At 38.6% G+C, this 20,346-nt stretch overlaps 2 protein-coding genes across 2 annotated transcripts in view; one reads left to right on the top strand and one right to left on the bottom strand.

Moving 5' to 3' along the window:
* Nucleotides 1-6,704, bottom strand: part of LOC121420569 — a 31,629-nt gene extending 24,925 nt beyond the window's left edge. Inside the window, exon 1 of the mRNA XM_041615233.1 lies at nt 6,532-6,704. The gene's annotated coding sequence lies outside the window, so the exon portion shown is untranslated. The remainder of the gene's footprint in view (nt 1-6,531) is intronic.
* Nucleotides 6,705-9,397: 2,693 nt separating this feature from the next.
* Nucleotides 9,398-10,147, top strand: LOC121420570. Its single transcript, XM_041615234.1, has one exon. It carries the CDS (start codon nt 9,398-9,400, stop codon nt 10,145-10,147), a length of 750 nt encoding a protein of 249 aa, XP_041471168.1.
* Nucleotides 10,148-20,346: the final 10,199 nt, after the last annotated feature.

Here is a 20,346-nt window from a genome sequence, read left to right on the forward strand (position 1 = left end):
TCACTATTTCTTTTGTTTTTTATTGTTTGAATTATACAATATTTCATTTTTTTACGAATTAGACGATTAGGACTTCCTTGCCTGAAATACATAATTTTAAAATAATAATAATAATAGGCATTTATATAGCGCCATCTATCTAGAAATATTCTATTCCGAGGCGCGTTGTTATTATTATTATTATTATTATTATTATTATTATTATAAAATAATGGAATTACACGTGTTCAGGGAGGAATATATCTTCAATTCACATGACAATGACGAGAAAATCAAAATATTTCATATTTCATATAATAAAATACAAAAGAAATAGTGAGTGAGTGATGTCATCAGTTCCCTCATTTGCATACCGACCGATGTGTGAATATAACTGTTTTTTGAAATGAAGCGAAACTTTAAAATGCCATAACTTTCTTATTTTACATCCGATTTTGATGAAATTTTCAGTGTAATGTTTGTTGATTTTTCTCCCTTTATTCAAATCAAGTTTTAGTTGGGGTGGACTTGTCCTTTAAGGGTTAAGAGCACCGGCAGTACGTGTGTTGCTGAGGGAGCAGGCAAAGAGTTTAAGGTAAAATACAGCAGTTGCAGCAGGACTAACGTTGCAACAATTCTTTCATGAGGAAGTCTAAAAATTTAAGTTAATTGTCAAAATATAATCATACATCTAGATCTGGTACATAAATATACACTTATCTTTGTAAAATCATAAAATCTAAGCTCAAAATCGATAATTCTGTGGATCACAAACACAGAAAAGCATATATGGGACAGTGTATTAATATTACTTCGAAAAATACCAGACATTTTTTGAAGAAAATTCATGCTTATTTTGCTCATTTCTCACAAATTACGCATTTTCTCTTCTAAAGCTGCTTGGCATATAATTTTTATTAATACGTACCAACACTTCGGTGGAAATTTCTTGGAATTCCGTTCGAACTCATTTTGAGATTGTTACCACAACTGGCAATTATCTTTAAGTGCACATTTTCTCTCGTATGTCATTGAGTATATATAGGCCTACATGATCGAAGGAAATTGGCACGCTGCATACACCCGTTTCCATGTGAGTAGAACCAAGCGCTCTTGAAAGTAATTGAAAGTGATTTGCAAAAGTCATACATGTAACTTTGCCTGCCTCCTTCCAATTGGTAAAACTGGGCAAGAATGCTGGTATAGCCTACTAAAGATACATGCAAATCTATTCAAATTCAAATTTATTTATTTCATTTCCATCAAACAAAAACAAATTATATACCATATATAAACATAAATATTTTTATCCGTTGCAAAAAAAATACATTATGTCGTGAAATTTGGGCAACACAATGTAGGTGTTAAATATGTATACTATTTTTCAATAGAAATTAAATTAAGATGGAAATAGAGGGACCCACTAAAAAGCGATTCTTGTACAATGTGGGGCCCCTCAGAAAATAGATAACACAGCAATAACAAAGTATAAATACAGATAATCAAGTGAGAAGCAACAATAAATAAGAGGGAAATATTCAAAAAATAAATACGAAGTTATCAAAAAATATAGTTTGATAAAGGACAAAACAACAAGTCCTAAAATATATCCATCCTTCCTCACCCCAACCCCCCCCCCAGAAAAAGAGAAGAACAAAGGGGAGAATGCCCTGAGAAGATGGATGGGTGCTGCTGAACGTAGATAGAACACATGCCATAGTGGACTCAAGCAAACTGGATGGAATGATGTGTATAAAAGGAGAAAAATATATATATATATATAAAATATCCTGGAAAGAATATAATGCACGAAAAAAATGTGATTGATGCCGTAAACAAATGAGCGGTAGCAAGGCGGATAAGCGGGCAGGAGAGAACGAGAAGATAGATGAGAGGATAGACACAATGATGTATGAGGTTCAATAATGAGCACATTTGAGAAGGGCTTGTGTCAGATTTTCTTTTTTCAATAAAAAATAATAATAATTATTTTTGTGTTTTAATTATAGTAATCATGATGACTTAACAAAGATAATGAATCAGACTCAATTTGGGAGTATATCATAATATTTTAACAGAGATAATTTGAATTAAGTCTTAAAAGAGTTCAGAGATTTTGCATTTGTTATATCATTATGAAGTGAGTTCCATAATTTCGGTCGATCATATATAAATGTGTTCTGACCCTTCAAAGTTCTTAAAAGTGGTAAATGAAAATCACCCAATCGCCTTGTTGGATAGTTGTGAACAGATTGATTGCTTGGAAACATTGAATTAAGTACATTTGGGAGGTTGTTGTTCTTGTTGTAGTTATACATAAACTGACCGAGATTAAACAAATATAAGTCTTTGCTTTTCAACATTTTATGTTAAAAATCAATGGGTCAGTATGAGACTAATATGCTGTGTGACATATGATACGAAGAGACTTCTTTTGTAATAGGAGTACTTTGTCTAAGAGTGTTTGTTGTGTATTACCCCATGCCAAAATTCCATATTTCAAATAAGGCAATATAAGGAATGAATATAATGTAAGCAGAGACGATAATGGTAAACAAAATTTAAGCTTGTTACTTATACCAATAGTTTTACATATGCTATCTATGTGAAATTTCCATGAGAGCTTATTATCGACTGTTATTCTAAAGAACTTAATATGGGATACATTTTCGAAGGGAGTTCCATCCCAAATAATATCAACAGGCAGTGTATTCATAGAGCTGCTAAGCAACATATATGTATATATATTTTTGAAGATTTAGTGACAATTTATATGCCCTTATCCATTCAGTGACATTTTCTAGTTCAGAGTTGATTATATTAGCCAGGTGAAGAGGGTCTTTATGTGAAAAAAATAAGTTAGAGTCGTCCGCAAAGCAAATGAAAGAAAGAACATCTGATGATCAACAAAAATCATTAATATAAACTATAAACAGAATCAGGCCTAAAAGACTACCCTGGGGAACTCCACAATTATTATTTTTTTTTTCATTTGAGAATTGCAACCGTTTAAAAAGACATATTGCTTCCTATTCAAGAGGTAGCTCCTGAACCACTCCAAAGCCTATATGTGATACAAATCCATCGGTCTACTGACGGTTGGTCTATTATCACTTGGTCTAATCATCAGATGGGTTAACAACATTCGGGATAAACCCACTTAGTCCTATTCTATTTTGGTCTAATGACCACTTGCTCTGATAGCCAATTGGTCTAATATCTTGCTTGGATAATCGTCACTTGTTCTAACTGTCATTTGGTCTTATTTTTTTATTGTCATTTGGTCTAATTGCATTTGGTCTAATAGAAGTTTGTCTATGAGTCGGTTGGTCTGATACTAGTTGGTTTCATCATCATTTGCTGTAATCTTCAAAGGGTTCTGGAGCCTCGAAGAAGGAATTAGAATGGGGCGCACGTTTTGAGGAGTGAGGAATATTTTCAAGGTGAATTTGCAGGAGCTTTCAAAAGGATGGCTGGGATGTTATGCGGACCAGTGGCTTTGGATGCGTCTAGTCCCCTCAGAAGCTTCTCAACACCATTTACATGGATCAAAATAGCTGCCATTGATGGGTATCGAGAAGGAGGCAGGAGGACATTATCCGGTAAGGTAGTGAAAACCGATTTAAACTTACGACAAGGACGTCGGCCTTTTCTTGGCTGCAAGACTTTAGACATCCTTCAGAAAGAAGTTGCTGAATACCTGTGGAGTCTTGCCTAAGTCTTTTGGGGTTTTCTCTTGGACTCGGACCAATGACGTCATTAAGGTACACCCATCTCGCGGAGCGAAGGGACTTTTGGACCTGAGATGTCAGATTCCTGAAAAGGCCCCAATCTTCCTGAGATTGACTTTTGAGAGCACGATCATATGCTTCTGTATGACCTTGCTCTTAATTTCCCTAGCGATGTAAGGCAGGTTAAAACTGCTACTGCTCATCCTGCTAGGAATATTCTTCTCCTTTAGGTAAGTCAATTTACATTTCAATGATTCCCAGTTCAGTTCAAATTGACAGACTTGGCGCCAGGACTGTTGATGAAGAATTTTTCAGAGAAGGACCGAAGCTCAATCTGATCTTATCCAGTCTACCTTCTTATAATTGTAGACTGTGTGGGTTGTATTTATTTTTTGATGTTTTGATTTAAGCAATCGTCAAATATACTTGTGCAAATGTCTGGAACAAACTTCCCAATAGCTCACAAACACTATAATTCTGTCAACAGCTTCTACTCAGATCACAATTAGAAAATATTTCAAGGATTGATCCTTACCTTCCCATACAAAATATATTTACCATAACCACGCTTTATACGCAATTCCAAATTATGCTAATATGCACATTTTGCTGATTTTTTTCTTCTTTATTTTTGTCGTGTTAAAATTCCATTTACCTTCCTTTTTAGCGATTTTAGTATGGACTGCTTTGAGAGGCATGGTTGTTTCTAGAGGTTCAAGGGGGACGCAGCGCGACTATGCCCGAGGGCATGGTCTGGCCGATGCGGTACCCGCGAGCCATAAGAAACAACCGTGTCTCGAATATAAAAGCAGTCCATATATATTTTATGAACCGAATTAAACTTAGATCTAGGCCTAGTCTAGACCTAGATCTTAAACAAGTCAGAATAAAACTAAGCCCTAAGAGTAAGCCCAGGCTAACGTTAGGCCCTAGCTAGTAAATCTTAGCCATGCCCCTGACGTTAGGTCTCGAAGTCGAATATCAAAGCATTCCATACCAATTAGATCTACTGTGTACTGCCACTAGTCTAGGTCTAAGTTAGGCCTAGGTCAAGGCCTAGATCAACGGGGCTACCCCAAATTACGTCAAGTCTTAAATCTCCATTAGAGTCTAGATCTAACGTTAGATGATAGATCTAAGATTAACCGGAACATTGTCATGAGGCCTAAGGTAGTTAGATCTAACTTACTCCTGAGCTAATGTTAGATCTCACGACAACGTTGTCGTTTGTCATATAACGTTAGCGTTTAACGTCAAAGTGCAGTGACCGTCTTATCTTTTCACCCGACTCACCTTTTGCGAGCATGAACAGCTTGATGTTTGATAATGATACATCCGTTATGTCCTTATTAAGTTAGTCTACTTATCAATAAATGCCATATATTTTAAAAGGAATTAACAAGCAAAAATCAAAGATCGGCATCGTTCCATAGATAAGAAATATCCGTTGCGCGCACTTGTGCAATAAGCGCGTAAATGCGCGAATTGTTTAAAACCAGTTTCGATCAAATCGCGCGGATATTTATGGTATCTGCACTGACCTCAGAAAGAAACATTTTGCATGCAATCAAATGGGGATCTCAGCCAAATTGTGCCGTGCCAGTCGTTAAGGGGCGTGTCAGGGGGCAACGGGCAGAAACCTTGTTAACTATGCCCGTTGCCCTTGGTTACCACCTTAGTTTGTTGTTTTGAAGGCATGGTCGTTTACATGACCTCAGTTTTGACCAATCAGAGGAACAGATTATTCGACATTCTTAAAGAGAAGTTTATAATAATAATGATTATTTGATGGTTTTAATTTGCTTAATTAGCAATATGCTTTATTATTTGAGATGACATTGGGCTTTGATTTACACTTTACGTTTGTATTTAGTCTTATGAAGGAAGGTTTATGTCCTTTCATACAGAACCAAGATTAAAAACCGTGTCCTGATCTTGTTATCCTGTTTGAATACGTTAGAGTAAAATAGAATTTAAAGAAGAGTATGTACATGTAATTGTAGTACATATAGAGCTTACATGTAAGTAATACCATAACAAATATTTGCCCTAATATAAAATGATCCGCCGAGCAATATGAGTCACTTAAATGACCTGCAAAATTAAACATTTTTACAAGCTGTATACAAAATAATTCCTGAATATGAATATGAATCATAATAAACAGTGTTGAGAAAATCTATGTGTTCTTGGCAGAAATGGTCAGTTAGCATATAATTTAGGCAAGAATACTTCCATCTATCATGGTCGGCTGCATACAGTGCGATGATGTTTGTCTTTTTTTCATTGCAATTTACATTTATCTCTTTTGCATGTAGCATTTTTTTGTTTTCTTGCATTTATTTCTGCGTTCAAAAACATAATACAAAAATATTACAATTACAATATACAAAATAATTCACAATATAGAAAATGTGGTCATATTACATAATAAATAAGGATGTGAGTATAAATAAATCTTTTATAAAATGTAAACATATATATATGCTTACATTTTATAAAAGATTTTTTTTGTACATGTATAGCTTCACACTGTATATATGTATATATATATATATATATATATATCTATATATATATATATATATATATATATATATATATATATATATATATATACACATAATGTAATAAATGAACGCAGGAAACTGCCATCGTGAGCGGTTAGTCTTGAATTAATGGCGGCCTCATAAAATTGTTTGGGGTTATTTTTGTAGCCCAACACACCATACATGTACATTGGGAGAATATTTTGGCGAAAGTACTCAAAACGTGATAACGTGAGAAATCGCTGCAAGCCCAAAATAGATATGCTCCTTACCTGGCTGGACCGTCAACTTCGATTCTTATTGCCGTGGCATCTGATGGGAAGTAAACTCCCTGCAATATTTGAGCTACTGAGATGTTGTTCAATTCTCTGTAGTAGATTTTGTTTTCCGAAGAGACTGTGTAGTAGAGGCGCCTCCTCAACGAATCAACAGTTAGGAAATATGGTGTAACTAAAAAATAAAGAGGCCGTGACAAAGAAATAAATGATAAGATGATATCGGGGACATTCTGACAGTCCGCACTTTTGGGCTGTAGAAATTGTATCATGCTGTTTGTATCAAGTTGTTCTACGACCGGGTATGTTGGGGGTCTTAATTCGGTGCAATTCAATTCATCTACTTTACATGTGCGTGATGAAATATGTATAGGGGAAAGCGGGGTAAGTTGAGCATAGAGGCAAGTTCAGCCACCATCCCCAGGGTAATAATAAATGAGTCAGACATTGTGGTGGTGTCATGTATTGATGACCCATTGCATAACCCTTAACCCCACCACATTATTTTCAACTTTGAAGCAAAAAGTACTTTTTTAGAGGGAAAATACAAATTTCAGCCAAAAAGAGTTAAAAAGGGTATGAAATGGGTCGTGTAGTCCAGTGGTTAGAGCATTGGACTCATAATCGCAAGGTTGTGAGTTCGAATCCCAACTCTGCCATTGTCTCCACTATGATAAAAAGGCCCTAGAGTGATATCTGTCGTCTATAACGTCAGCCACTATGACTGATTATAGACGTAAAACGTTTCATAGGTAATTGGTTATATGCCAGCTTGGCGTTTACCAGCTAAAAATGCTGTCCTACCGAGTTCCTACGGGAGTTACCACAAACAGAAACAGAAATAGATAAGTGCGTTTTATCCACACACGTCTTTAAATGTATTATGGAAATAAGAACAATATTGTTAGTCCAGGTATGAATCCTCATTCTTGTCATAGTCTTTTTACTAATGAATGCATAAGAAATGTGAGGATGTGAAAATATCGCAATAAGTTCGGACTGGGGTAATTAAAGCCAAATCAACATGGGGCAAGTTAAGCCATGGTAATTCTTATGGTGATGTATAATAAAAAATAAAAAAATGGAAAAAGCCATTGATATGCAGGCAGAAAAGAGCAAGTTCATATGACAGTTCTTTTACTTTTAGAAGATATTAGTATTTATAGAGAATTAGCAAGTGAAAAGACTTGAAATAAAAAACTGACATCCCACATACATTTGGTACATAGTTTTTGTGGCACAACTTACCCCACAGATCGGGCAAATTGAGCCATTTGACATCGTTTTTTTCAAAGGTCACGATGTCTTTCAGTGTGGGGGTAGAAAGTTATGTATAGGTGAAAAAAATTTTCCCAAGAATCAAATTGAAAGGCAAAGTACTTATTTAATATAATCAGTCATATCAATTCTAACATGCAAAATGCAAAAAGCGTCACAACTTACCCCGTCTCCCCCTATGGTACAAAGAGTTTAACTTAAAATCAGGTGTGTGGTTAAGAATGGAAAACAAATTCTTGCATATATCACTAACAATAGAGTGGAGCCAGACAATAGCTCCCGACGCTATATAACCCGTGCGCAGCAGCGTCTTTGCTCATTGCCTGACGAAGTCTAGCAGCTTGCAGACGAAACGTCGCTTTCCTACTACGTTTGCTACATCGTGAGACAACTGGTTATTTCTTCTACTCAATCCTTTACCACGATGAACCTCTTCCACATCATCTCTCAGAAGTATGGGCGCCCTGCCCTAAGGCTTGTCCGAAGACACGAACGCTGCTCGAAGAAACTCGCGAGATTTTCCAACCATCTTACCTTCCTAACCCGTTGCATCAAGAACGCCGTTATCCCGAAAGATCTTAGAGTTCGCCCGCCAGTACCCACCAAGTCAGCACGCATCATCGCCGAGAGGACCTCCCGCCTTTTCCTTCGTGAAAGAATCCGCCTCACCCGCATGACTCTTAAGTCTATCCGCGCCGAGATTGAGTCCAGTACTACCCTTGTCCGTTCCGCGCTCGCCGAAGAGCACTACAACAATGCTCTCGAGCTTTTCGACGATATCTACCGCCACGAATTTGAGAAGTGCAAGTCCCGACAACAGGATAGTATCTCAAGATTAGTTCAGAGGGTAAGGATATTTCCGTATGTGCCGATTCTAGCTCTCGGGTCGTCAATTTGTCTAAACGCAAACTGACTTCTGATGAGAGTGCGCTGCTCGCCAAGGGACTTAACTTTTCAGTAGCCCCGAAGCGTGTTCCCGCTACCGAGATTGTTGCGAAGGTGGAATCCTCCATCCGTTCGCTTGATGCCGAAACCATCGGCTCCGTAAGAAGAGAGATAAATGCTATCCTCTCCTCCGCCGAACCGCCTAAATCGAACATTACTCCCGGCATGCGCAAAGCCTTGAAATCGCTCAAGGAAAACGAGTCTATTATGATTTTGCCAGCAGACAAAGGCCGCGCCAGTGTTATTCTGGACACTGATGTCTACCGCGCCAAGATGTCCGAGTTAATCGAATCCGGCCCCTATCACGCTATCGGGAAGGACCCGACCGATCGCCTCTCCCGCAAGCTTTCCACTATTCTTCGCGGCTTTCACAAGAATGGTGACATCGATGATTCTACCTACCGTAAGCTAAAAACCGTCGCAGAAGCAACCGCCCAGGATCTATGGACTGCCTAAGATCCACAAAGCTGACATCCCGCTTCGTCCGATTGTGTCATGTGTGAGTTCGTTTGCTTACAACACGTCTAAGTATCTCGCTGATATTCTTGCTCCCTTAGTCGGTTCCAATGGGCATGCTGTCCATAACTCCGCGTCGTTTGTTGATTTCCTGCGCAGCGAAACCGTACAGGAACATGAGGTCATGGTTTCATTTGATGTGGTATCATTGTTTACCAATGTACCCATCGACGCCGCATGCAAGGTCGCACTTAGCAGGCTCGAACGTGATGAGAGCCTACCCGAGCGCACACAGTTATCTCCGGCCCAGGTAACTGAGCTTTTGAGTTTTGTTTTGCAATCTACGTATTTCATGTTTGCCGGCAATTTCTACGAACAGCAAGAAGGAGCAGCCATGGGCAGCCCTGTTTCCGCGGTGATCGCTAACCTGTTCATGGAAGCTTTTGAGGAACGTGCGCTGAGTAGTTGCCCGCCCGACTGCGCCCCTAGAGTTTGGAAGCGATACGTAGATGACACGTTTATCATCACGCATAGATCCGCCGCCGATGACCTTTTGAGCCACATGAATTCGCAGCAGCCCTCCATCCGTTTTACCATGGAGATGGAGTGCAACGAGCGCATTGCCTTTCTAGACACTTTGGTGCACCGTGACACCAGCGGCCGACTGTACACCACCGTATACAGGAAGCCCACACACACTGATCAGTACATTGCTTATGATTCGCATCACCCGAAGTCCGTTAAGCGCGGGGTAGTGAAGTGTCTTTACGACAGAGCTTCACGCATCGTTACTAAGCCCCATTGCACAGCTACAGAGAAGCAACACATCACCTCGGCTCTTATTTCTAACGGTTACCCGCGCTCCTTCGTTAACCGCGTCGCTAAGAAGAAGAGCGCCCGTCCGAACAGCTTGCGCAATTTAAATCCGCTATAGTAATCCCGTTTGTTGATGGTATCGCGCATCTTCTCCGCCGGCGCTTGGAGAGGCATGGCATCCGAGTTATATTTAAGTCCGACAGCATCCGCAGCCAGCTGGTCCGTCCGAAAGACCGCCCGATCCCGACAGACGAAATGGGGTTGTTTATAAGATCCCTTGCTCGACCTGCGACAAAGTCTACATCGGTGAGACTGGTAGACCTGTGGGGGAACGCATGAAGGAACATCGCCGTGATGTTCGGCTTAGGCGCACCGATAGCTCTGCTGTTGCAGAACATGCTTGGGACTCCGATCATCCACCTAACTGGGATGAGGTCAGCTGCATCGCTAATGATAAGCATTGGTATACGCGGCGCATTAAGGAAGCGATCCAGATCCGTTTGCACCCGAGCAATATCAACAGGGACAGCGGCATTGAGATCCCTGATGAATGGTTACCTACCATCCGACGGCATACTGCATCCACGGTTCACAGCGCGCGGTGCACGCCCGAGCGGGCACCAAGCACCAGCGCGGACCCTGATTGGCCAGCGGCTCCGGCCAATCACAGCGCGGCTCACGCCCGAGTGGAGCCAGACAATAGCTCCCGACGCTATATAACCCGTGCGCAGCAGCGTCTTTGCTCATTGCCTGACGAAGTCTAGCAGCTTGCAGACGAAACGTCGCTTTCCTACTACGTTTGCTACATCGTGAGACAACTGGTTATTTCTTCTACTCAACAATAGAGATGTCAAATTTCAGCTTATCTGGCTTTCAAATCATTCATTAATATCTAGGAAGTATAAATACATGATTGTCTTCACCACTGAAGTATCGGGAGAGAGCACAGTAAATATAAAGAACATACAAACGTGGAGCGCTGTGGCCCAGTGGAATAGTCTTCAGACTTTGAAACAGAGGGTCGTGGGTTCGAATCCCAGCCATGGCGTAATTTCCTTCAGCAAGAAACTGATCCACGGTGTGCTGCACTCAACCCAGGTGAACTTAATGGGTACCGTTAGGAAGTAATTCCTTAAAAAGCTGTGTGCGCTACGAACGCCTAGCTTAGCCGGGTAATTTATGAGCGCCTTGAGCACCTAACAAGGTGGATATGTGTGCAATATAAATACCCTATATTATACAGCTTGATAAACATTTTGACACCTTTGACTTCCCATAAATTTAGAACAGAGTTAGACCGTGGTGTTAGTTAAAGCTAAACGATAGTAGTTGCAGTAAAACACTAATTTCGTGAGAAAGTCTGTTAAACTAAGGTTAAGTATGAATATATCATCGTGGATCTAGATCTGGTACAGTTATATAAACTGAACTTTGTGAAATCAAAATCTAAGCTAAAATACGATCACACTGAAGATCGCCAACACAAGTAAGCACACGTTGGACAGTGTATTATTATTGCTGGAATAAAGACCCGACGGAAGTAACCGAATCCGCACTTATTTTGCTCATTTCTCAGCAATTACACAAATTCTTCCAGAATCCTTAGCACAGATTTTTTTATTCATACAAACATACAATTGGGTGGTCATTATATTGGATTCTGTAAAAAGTCATTTTGAGATCGTTACTAGAACTGGAATTTATCTACAGATGTGTTGAATTAAAAAATAAAAGGGTAACCGGTTTGTCAAATGGAAATCCCAAACGGTTGTGACAAAAAGTGTTCAAAATAGTACATAAAATAGTAACCTATGCCAAAGAAAGAAAGAAAGAAAAGAACTGAACGGCTTCAAGATACAACTTACTTATTTCATTAAAAGGAGTTCAGTAAAGGGCAATATTTAAGATCATTGGCGCTCTCGTACCAGGAACAACAAGTATTCCGTCTCTTCTGATTTTCACTTCCTTTTCAGGCCAAATTGCAGTTATATGCAGGATTTACCCACCAACAGTCAAGGTAACTCCTGCTTTTGCGAGAGCGACAGAATCTGGAATAACAGGATTTGTGGTCGCATGACGTAATCTCTTCGGATCTCACCGAATAGCTTCCCTGTACAAAGTAAATGGGGTTTTGTGACATACCTTCACTAAAAAAATCATATAAAAAAACACCACGGTGGCGAATTTTTATTTTCAAATATGTTAAAGAAAACTAAATTTCTCATCTATTTTCGAAAAAAAATCGCCACCGCGGTGCTTAGATGCTATTGAAGAAAGAAGACACATTTATGATGAAAAAATGCAAGCAAAAGTTCTCGTAAGAGGACGTTAGTCTCTTCGTTCAGCCTTTGTGCCGCGATACTCCGATGCATGTTGTATAGCCGAACGTTTGGTGTATGTGTGTACTGCGTGTACAAAGTGTGCATAGAGCTATGTACATGGACCTTCCATGATCATGCTGAAAGTTATTTTGGGTACGGCATTACGTAATATCTGATAAGAAAGACTTGGAAAATATATTCGTTCCCATGGTAATAACCTCTAACCAGCTCTCCGGCGGTTAGTGCTATCATGGGCTAAATGGAAAATGGACATGCAGTTCTTGATCTTCATAATGTTCATAATATAAACCATTGATCTCACACCGTCCTGTTCACTATGCTAGCATGGATCATGTCGAATTCGAGAATGGTCATTATCATCTTGACATGACATCATGATATTGCTTGTATTCTCATCTGTGCTGGACGTTTGGGGGAAGTTTGGACATGGATCGAGCTGACAGGCAGACTTTCATATCGCACTTGATTTGGTGACCGCTAGCCCAAATACTTTGCAGTATGTACGTTTTGAAGGTGAATACAATATTCTTTTTACCAATTCTTTGGCTTCGTCAAGTTTGTTTCAGGACAAACCTGTATTTGACATGTTTTGAAATCGCACATCGACTTAATAATTTCCATGACTTCCGCCGGCATGCATGCACTAGTGGAAATATTATTATAATGTATTGATCATGGATTGTGCAGCAGCTCATAAGCTGAAGATGAATGCTCAGGAATTAACATGAAAGTTGGATAATACGGATATACATGTTGTTGCATGACGGTGGATCCAAAAATATGGTCCAATTTCGGCACATTTAACGTCCGGATTGAGGCTAAGTGATGAACAAAAATCAAACTGAATGCTTGACAATACATGAGAGAGAGAGAAATAGAGAGGGGGAGAGAGAGGCACATGTTTTAGTGATAGCAACTGCCCGAACAATGCACGGTTGTATACACGCGTACACATTTTCACCGCTCTTACCGAGTGTTTCGCGTACATACATAAGGGTCTGAAAACAGCAGAGAAAGACTACACAGGGTGAAGGTCTTCAGCAGTGATTCACGCTTCGGTGAACGCAACTATCTCGAAAAAGGGACTTTTCAAACGATCTCGGAAAACCTGGAGTTTCCCTTACTGACCAGTAAGATGTCTCATGACCTCAGGACGCATACATTCGTAATTCCGAAGCTTCGTTATTCCGAAGGCTCGGATATTCCGAAGGTTCGTTAGTCCGAAGGTTCGTTAGTCCGAAAAAGAAATGAGGTTCGTAACTCCGAAGGTTCGTTAGTCCGAAAAATAAATGATTAACCAACCTTATTTCGTTTTTGGACTAACGAAACTTACGAACAACAAACTTTATTTTGTTTTCGGATTAACGAACCTTTGGAACAACGAACCTTCGGAATAACGCCACAAATGTTCGAATTAACGAACTCTTTTACCTATTCGGATCAACAAACATCGAAGTATAGGCAATCTACGTGTTTCGGAATTACGAAGTGTAACCGCTCAGAAAACCTCAAAAGGGAAAAGCTACAAATGATAAAAGCCATTGGATCTGTACCAACGAAAAGGCAAAACCCGTTCTCAAAGAACATGTATAAATCTCTACCGGATCAGCAACCCCCCCCCCCCCCCCCCGGCCGCGCGTTTCCGTTTTACACCCTGGCGAAGGCATTTTCCGGAAAAGTAGCCAAAAAGCGACTAGTGAAGAGTCTACACACGTCGCTGGTTGCATGCAGCGTGCGACACAGGCGAGTCCACCACCGCATGCAATTTGCACAGTTACTGATCAGAGCACAGAGTTCCTCGGCACTTCATGTACAGAGAGAGCGGCAGTCAGGAGTGAAATCCGAACATGCTTTTGCAGTCGCGTTGTTTATGATAGTTTTTTTTTTCTAAAAATAAATTATTAACTAAATGAATAGAATGACAGGCAAAATCAAAATAAACAGATACTTATAATGGAAAGACAAACTGAAGTTTGATGGATTGATACACTTATATAGAAGCTGCCGAAAGATAGATATAAGACTGATAAATATATAGATAGAGACAAGATAGACAATAGATAGATAGATAGAAAGAGAGAGAGAGGTGGATAGATAGATAGATGGAAAGAGAGAGAAAGAGGGAGAGATGGATGGATAGATAGATAAATAGAGAGAGGGGGAGAGACAGAGAGGTCGATATATAGAGGGAGAGGGGAGAGAGAGAAAGAGAGAGAGAGAAGGATAGATAGAGAGGGAGAGAGATGTTGTAGATAGAAATATGGACGGACAAAGAGAGAGAGAGAAAAAAGACAGACAGATGCTAGAGAGGGAGAGAGATAGAGAATTTGAGAGACAGATAGATAGATGTTAGATAGATAGAAAGATAAAGAATGAGAGAGACAGAGAAGATAGACAAATTAACAGATAGATAGATACATAGATAGATATATAGATAGAGAGAAATAGAGAAAGACAGACAGATGGATAGAGATAGATAGATGAGAGATAGATAGATGTTAGATAGATAAAGAGGGAGAGAGACAAAGATTATTAACAAATTAACAGATAGATAAGTTAAAAAATAGATAAATAGAGAGAAATAGAGAAAGACAGACAGATGGATAGATAGATGGATAGAGAGATAGATAGATGTCAGATAGATCAAGAATGAGAGAGAAGAGCGACAAATTAACAGATAGATACTGTAGTTACATAGGTAGGTAGAGAGAGAGAAATAGAGAAAGACAGACAGATGGATGGATAGATAGAGAGAGATAGAGAATTTGAGATAGATAGATGTTAGATAAAGAATGAGAGAGACAGAGAAGATTATTAGATAGATAGATACCGCAGTTACATAGATAGATATATAGACAGATAGAGAGAAAGACAGACATCAGCAAATACTTTCATTAAGTGTTCATTGGTGTGCTATACTAGTCACCTGGTCTATTCAATTTCTTCATCCTGCTATGTACGGCAATTTTACGTAATATCTTGCTTTGAAATCTGCTTATCATGATGAAAGAAATGAAAGGTCATTTGACCAAAATTGCCCATGAAGTAACTACGAACTGGTCTATATTAGGGTCCCCTAACACAAAAGTAAACGCTTAATCATACACTTGATTTTTAAGATTGATTGTACATTATAGTCAATAGAATCAAACGTAGAAAACTGCTCTACAATGAATGCTAAGCTTTGTGTTACAGGGGGTTACAGGCCCTTCAGATCCGCTTTTCGTGTGCAAAATCCTTTCCCGCGACACCCGCACCATACATGCATGTATATTACGACTTATGGCTGGAGATATTCGAAATGCAGGACCTAAAATAGATTATGACATGGATAAGAAAGTAGTTTTTCAAACAAATCGAGCACATATTGAGTGAGGAAAAACTTACTGAATGAAGACTTAGATATAGATCATTACAGTCCATCGAATCGATATTGCATTTAATGTGGATTATTGGTGGATCACTGGCAGTTGATTTCATGGGTCAGATCAACCTCTCCAGCCGAACCATTTCGCATGCGTTTATATGTACACAGCATATGCAATACGTTTTGAACTCTCGGGTTTCTTTTGTTTACTCCTTCTACACAAATGATATGCCTCTAGCACACAGTGTAATGGGCAGTATGTTTTTTTTTCTTTCCGCAGAAATAGGGGATTTCCCGGGGGTACACTTCCGTTGATGAGTGGATACCAGGCGCGACCATGGGGTTTCGAAAAGCACCCTAAACAAGGGAAGTAAGTCTTTTCCAGATTATGAAAATGCATCTCTTAACAAGTATTTGGGTTGTGACACCCTACAAGTATTGGAAATATATCCCATTTTTCAGTATTTCAATCATCGTTTTTGACACCCATATAACGCTACATAGGCCTATACGTAACGTACTTACCCAGTTTTTTCCATTTTTTACGTATGGTCGCGGCAGGGAAGAACCAAAAGTGGATTTGGAAAGTCGTCCTAAATCGGATATATCGCTGTTACCATAGTAGCAACCAGAATTTTGCACACGAAACGCAAACTGAATGTTTCCGTTCCAGATGCGAAACGAAAAAAAAATCTCATGTCACACAGTTTGCATTGCAGGATAGAGTGTTACGACCATGACGGGCCCAAAAGTCTCTTCCAAAATCAACTAGCGTCGTAAATAAGCGTGCGCGTCCTCAAACGAAAGGTCGGGATTGTTTCTTTTCTCTGTTGATTTTAACAAGACATAAAACATTTTTCAATAAAAACAGTGTCTTATAGTTGAGGTAGAAAAGTCTAAATCAGTTCTCTGCTTGAAAGTGACATTGTCCTTGATATACATACATACACCATCCCCTAAACGATCACTTCTATGTTTATGAATAAGTTTATAATTTGGTATATTGTAAAATGAATGTGGGTCTTCCTTAAACCAGGTTTCTGTAAATGCATATATTGTGAAATCATGGTGGAGAGTGTGTATATAATCGATTATATGAGAAAACTTAGAAATAAGACTTCGAGCATTCAAGTGGAACAATGAAAATTTAAGTTCCGATGTTCTGTTACTCATTTTGATATAAAAGGTGTCATTGAAATAATAGTTACAATCAGAAATATTATCGTCTAGCCCAGAAGTCATCACTTCATTAGAGGAAAAGATACGAAAATGCTTGTTACTGAATATACCAGAATTATGAAGTGGAATGTGATTTAATTGAAAACAATGAATGAATAGCGAATTTAAAATCTAAGTCATCAATTATATGGTTGAAAGGAATTACATAACTTAAACAAAAACTGACATATCCAGGGTATTGAATAAGAGATATCATTAGCGCATGCTACATGACATATATTTCCACATGAGCAAAGGTATATTGATTGATTCCTATTAGCACACTTACAGCAAATAGTACAACGCATTTTAGAAATAATTATTGAATAAAACTATACATGGAATCATAATTACAAAGAAAATTTCAAAAGTCGTTCAGTCCGTTTCACGAAAAATCTAGATCGGATAATCTGGAGAGGTGATTTTCACGGGTTACCTTAATATCCGCCATAAGGTTTGTTGACTTTTACATTTTTAGTAAATATCTACCAAAAATGTCTCAACCTCTATAATTTTCCATGTACTTTATTGTTTTCTTTTAATTCTTATGAATCGCTTTTTACATTTTTTTCTTTAGCGAGGGGGGGGGGGGGGGGGTCGAAAAACTTTGTCGGAATCATTTTGTGCTGATACATATCATAAAATAAATCCATTTCAAGCATCAGAATAAAACAATGATAACACATTTATGAATTGTGGTTGAAAAAAAATGTATTGACTTTCTACACGGAATCACATTTTTGAGCATTTTTGGGTCTGACATAGGCTTACAAAATATTGTGTAATGTAGAAACTGCGTTCGCTGGGCTCAAAACTATTTCTTCCCATTACAGTCTGTTCCGGAAAGAGTTTCATCAATATTTTCATCCGACAAGTTGTCAGATCTGACATCTTCCATGATTTTGATTGGCTGAGAGGCACTGTTCCTATGGTAACTGTCGGATAAAATGGGACTTGTCGGACAAAACGTCCGACGGGTCCTTTCACTTGGTCACGATGAAACGCCCCCAGGACCCCAATGTGAGTATTCATCACTTGCGTCTTCGGAATAGAAGTACGCATGCACGTGAGGGGAAGGGGCAGTCAAATGTATTGTTTTACACGTGCGTGACCTAAAAAGCGTTTAAGGGGTGTTTTTTTTTTCATTTTTGAACGCGGTCGCCTGTGCACTCGTTAATGGTATAAAAAAAAAACCATTTAAAAAAGGAGTGGCTTTGAAAGACTGGCCACTGGTCAATTGCGGGGTCAAAAGTATTTAGGGTATGTTTCAAAACTTTTTTAAGACTAGCCTAACATGTTTAGGGGACGCCTTACCAAAAGCTTTTCACGTGAATTTTTCTTCCTCATTTCTGAAAAGTGTTCGGATCCTTCCCAATTGTAACCAACGACCCTGGGAACGGGCCTGGGAAACGGAAAAGCGGTTATTCTTAGCAAAGAGACAAAACCTATTTAGGGGTGTGGAGCCGTGTTATGTGCAAACAACGGTAAATATTTTATGTGCAAAAATGTCGCCGGGATTTGTGCAAACAACGGAATATGTGCAAACGCCACACCGGGAAATGTGCAAATCTGTCAAAATTTATCAACGGCATCTGTGCAAACGTGACAACGAGATATATGCAAATAAACAATTTTCACGGGAAACGTGCAAACCACTGTTTTTATCCATTTTAAGGTTATTACTGCCTGAACATGAGAGAAGGTTCAAGATTATCGTCAATGATTTTTCAAAGAGGCCAGTGGGGAAGGGGGGGGGCAGCACCTGGCTTAAAGGGACAGTCAGTACTGTTTCGAACACTGCATGGGAAAACTGATTAAGGGGGTGGGGGGAGGCAAGCATGATTTCCACTGATCCACACATTTAACTTGATCTGTTGATTTCATTTCCAGATTTCATAAGAAGTTGTCGAATTTCTTTAAAATTTAATTTTAAACCCAAAATGTCTTGATTGCTATGGTATTGGATATTAATTTTTATGAATCTATGAATATACAAACAAGGCATTGTTTGCTCTTTTTTTACACACCCAAAGTGGTGTACAGACGCCCACTAGTGTAATAAAAGCCACACATGTAAAGACCAAGAAAACAAGAAGAAAAAAAAGAAGAAAAGGAAAGAAAAGTGGTGAAATATGATATTGTTCTCGAAGTGTATTAACTTCCGTAACAGTAATTGTTACGGAAGTTAATGAACTTTATATAGCAAAGGAAGTTATAAATTTTAAGTTCTACAGAAGATGCCAATATTCAAAATTTGTAGTATGAATTGTTTAAAATTCCAAAAGCATTAAATATCGTATATAATTATCGGGAAATTGTTTTCGCTGGCAATTTTCCCACTTTTCAAAATGATATTGAAAATATGGTGTGTAATAATAATTTGACAAAGATGAATTCCTATCATTTTTAAGGGTAAGTAGGTAGAGGGTACCTTATATGATTGATATCTGTATGATCCGGAGTGATTCAGTATAGCACAAATTTGTAGCCTATTCAAGAAAAAAAATGTTACGGAAGTTAATGCGTTACGGAAGTTAATGTCTTTATGCTTCAGGGTCCAACGTGGTCCTTATTCAGCAGCCCTACCTTTGAAAACTGTATTTATTATGGAAGGTGTCTCTTTTCCTACATAATGCTGAATCCTTAAAAGAACTGCTATAGTGCATATTTCTTTAAGGTGCGTTACGGATGTTAAAGCTGTTTAGTCATACATTTCATTTTTTAAAGAATAGTCCTTTATTTCCGTGTAATACAGGAAACACACATGATAATTCCCTATCAATTATTTTTTAATGAATATCACTCTACTTCCAGACACATTATATTGTATATTATCATTTAGTTTGAAAGGGATGAAAAACTTGTAGCAGTATTCGTTACGGAGGTCAAAATGAATTCGGGACTGGTTAAAAGTGAAATTAATCACGAAGTGATCATCAAATACTAGGATAAGCGCGATATTTCAGACGTTTACACCAAGCTGCCCTCACCAGACATTAATGTAGGTAAGAGATACAGAGTACTAATAAAAGAAAATGATAGTAAAATCTAAAACTGACCCGAGACAGTGTCGATTCTAACAAAAGCAAAAAATAAAAGGGTTTTGTAATAAAATCAGAGCTTTACTAGTCACTGGTCGCATATGCGCTGTGGAGCTTGTCGCTTATTGTCAATTCCTTGATGATATTTTTGTATAAAATGTTCAGGGTTGTGAAGCTAGCGGCCATAAGATAGTCGAGACACATTTTTTGTTAATTGTAACATTTTTTTTAGAATGACCCTGGAGTCTTCAAGTTGAAGATCTCCTAAATTTTTTCTGGCGACAAATTGTAAGGTGTAAATGAAGCCCGCAAATAAAACGTCTTTAGGGGGTTCTTTTGCACACAGAGA

This window comes from Lytechinus variegatus, chromosome 8 (genome assembly GCF_018143015.1).
Source record: "Lytechinus variegatus isolate NC3 chromosome 8, Lvar_3.0, whole genome shotgun sequence".
In the NCBI taxonomy this organism is placed as follows: domain Eukaryota; kingdom Metazoa; phylum Echinodermata; class Echinoidea; order Temnopleuroida; family Toxopneustidae; genus Lytechinus; species Lytechinus variegatus.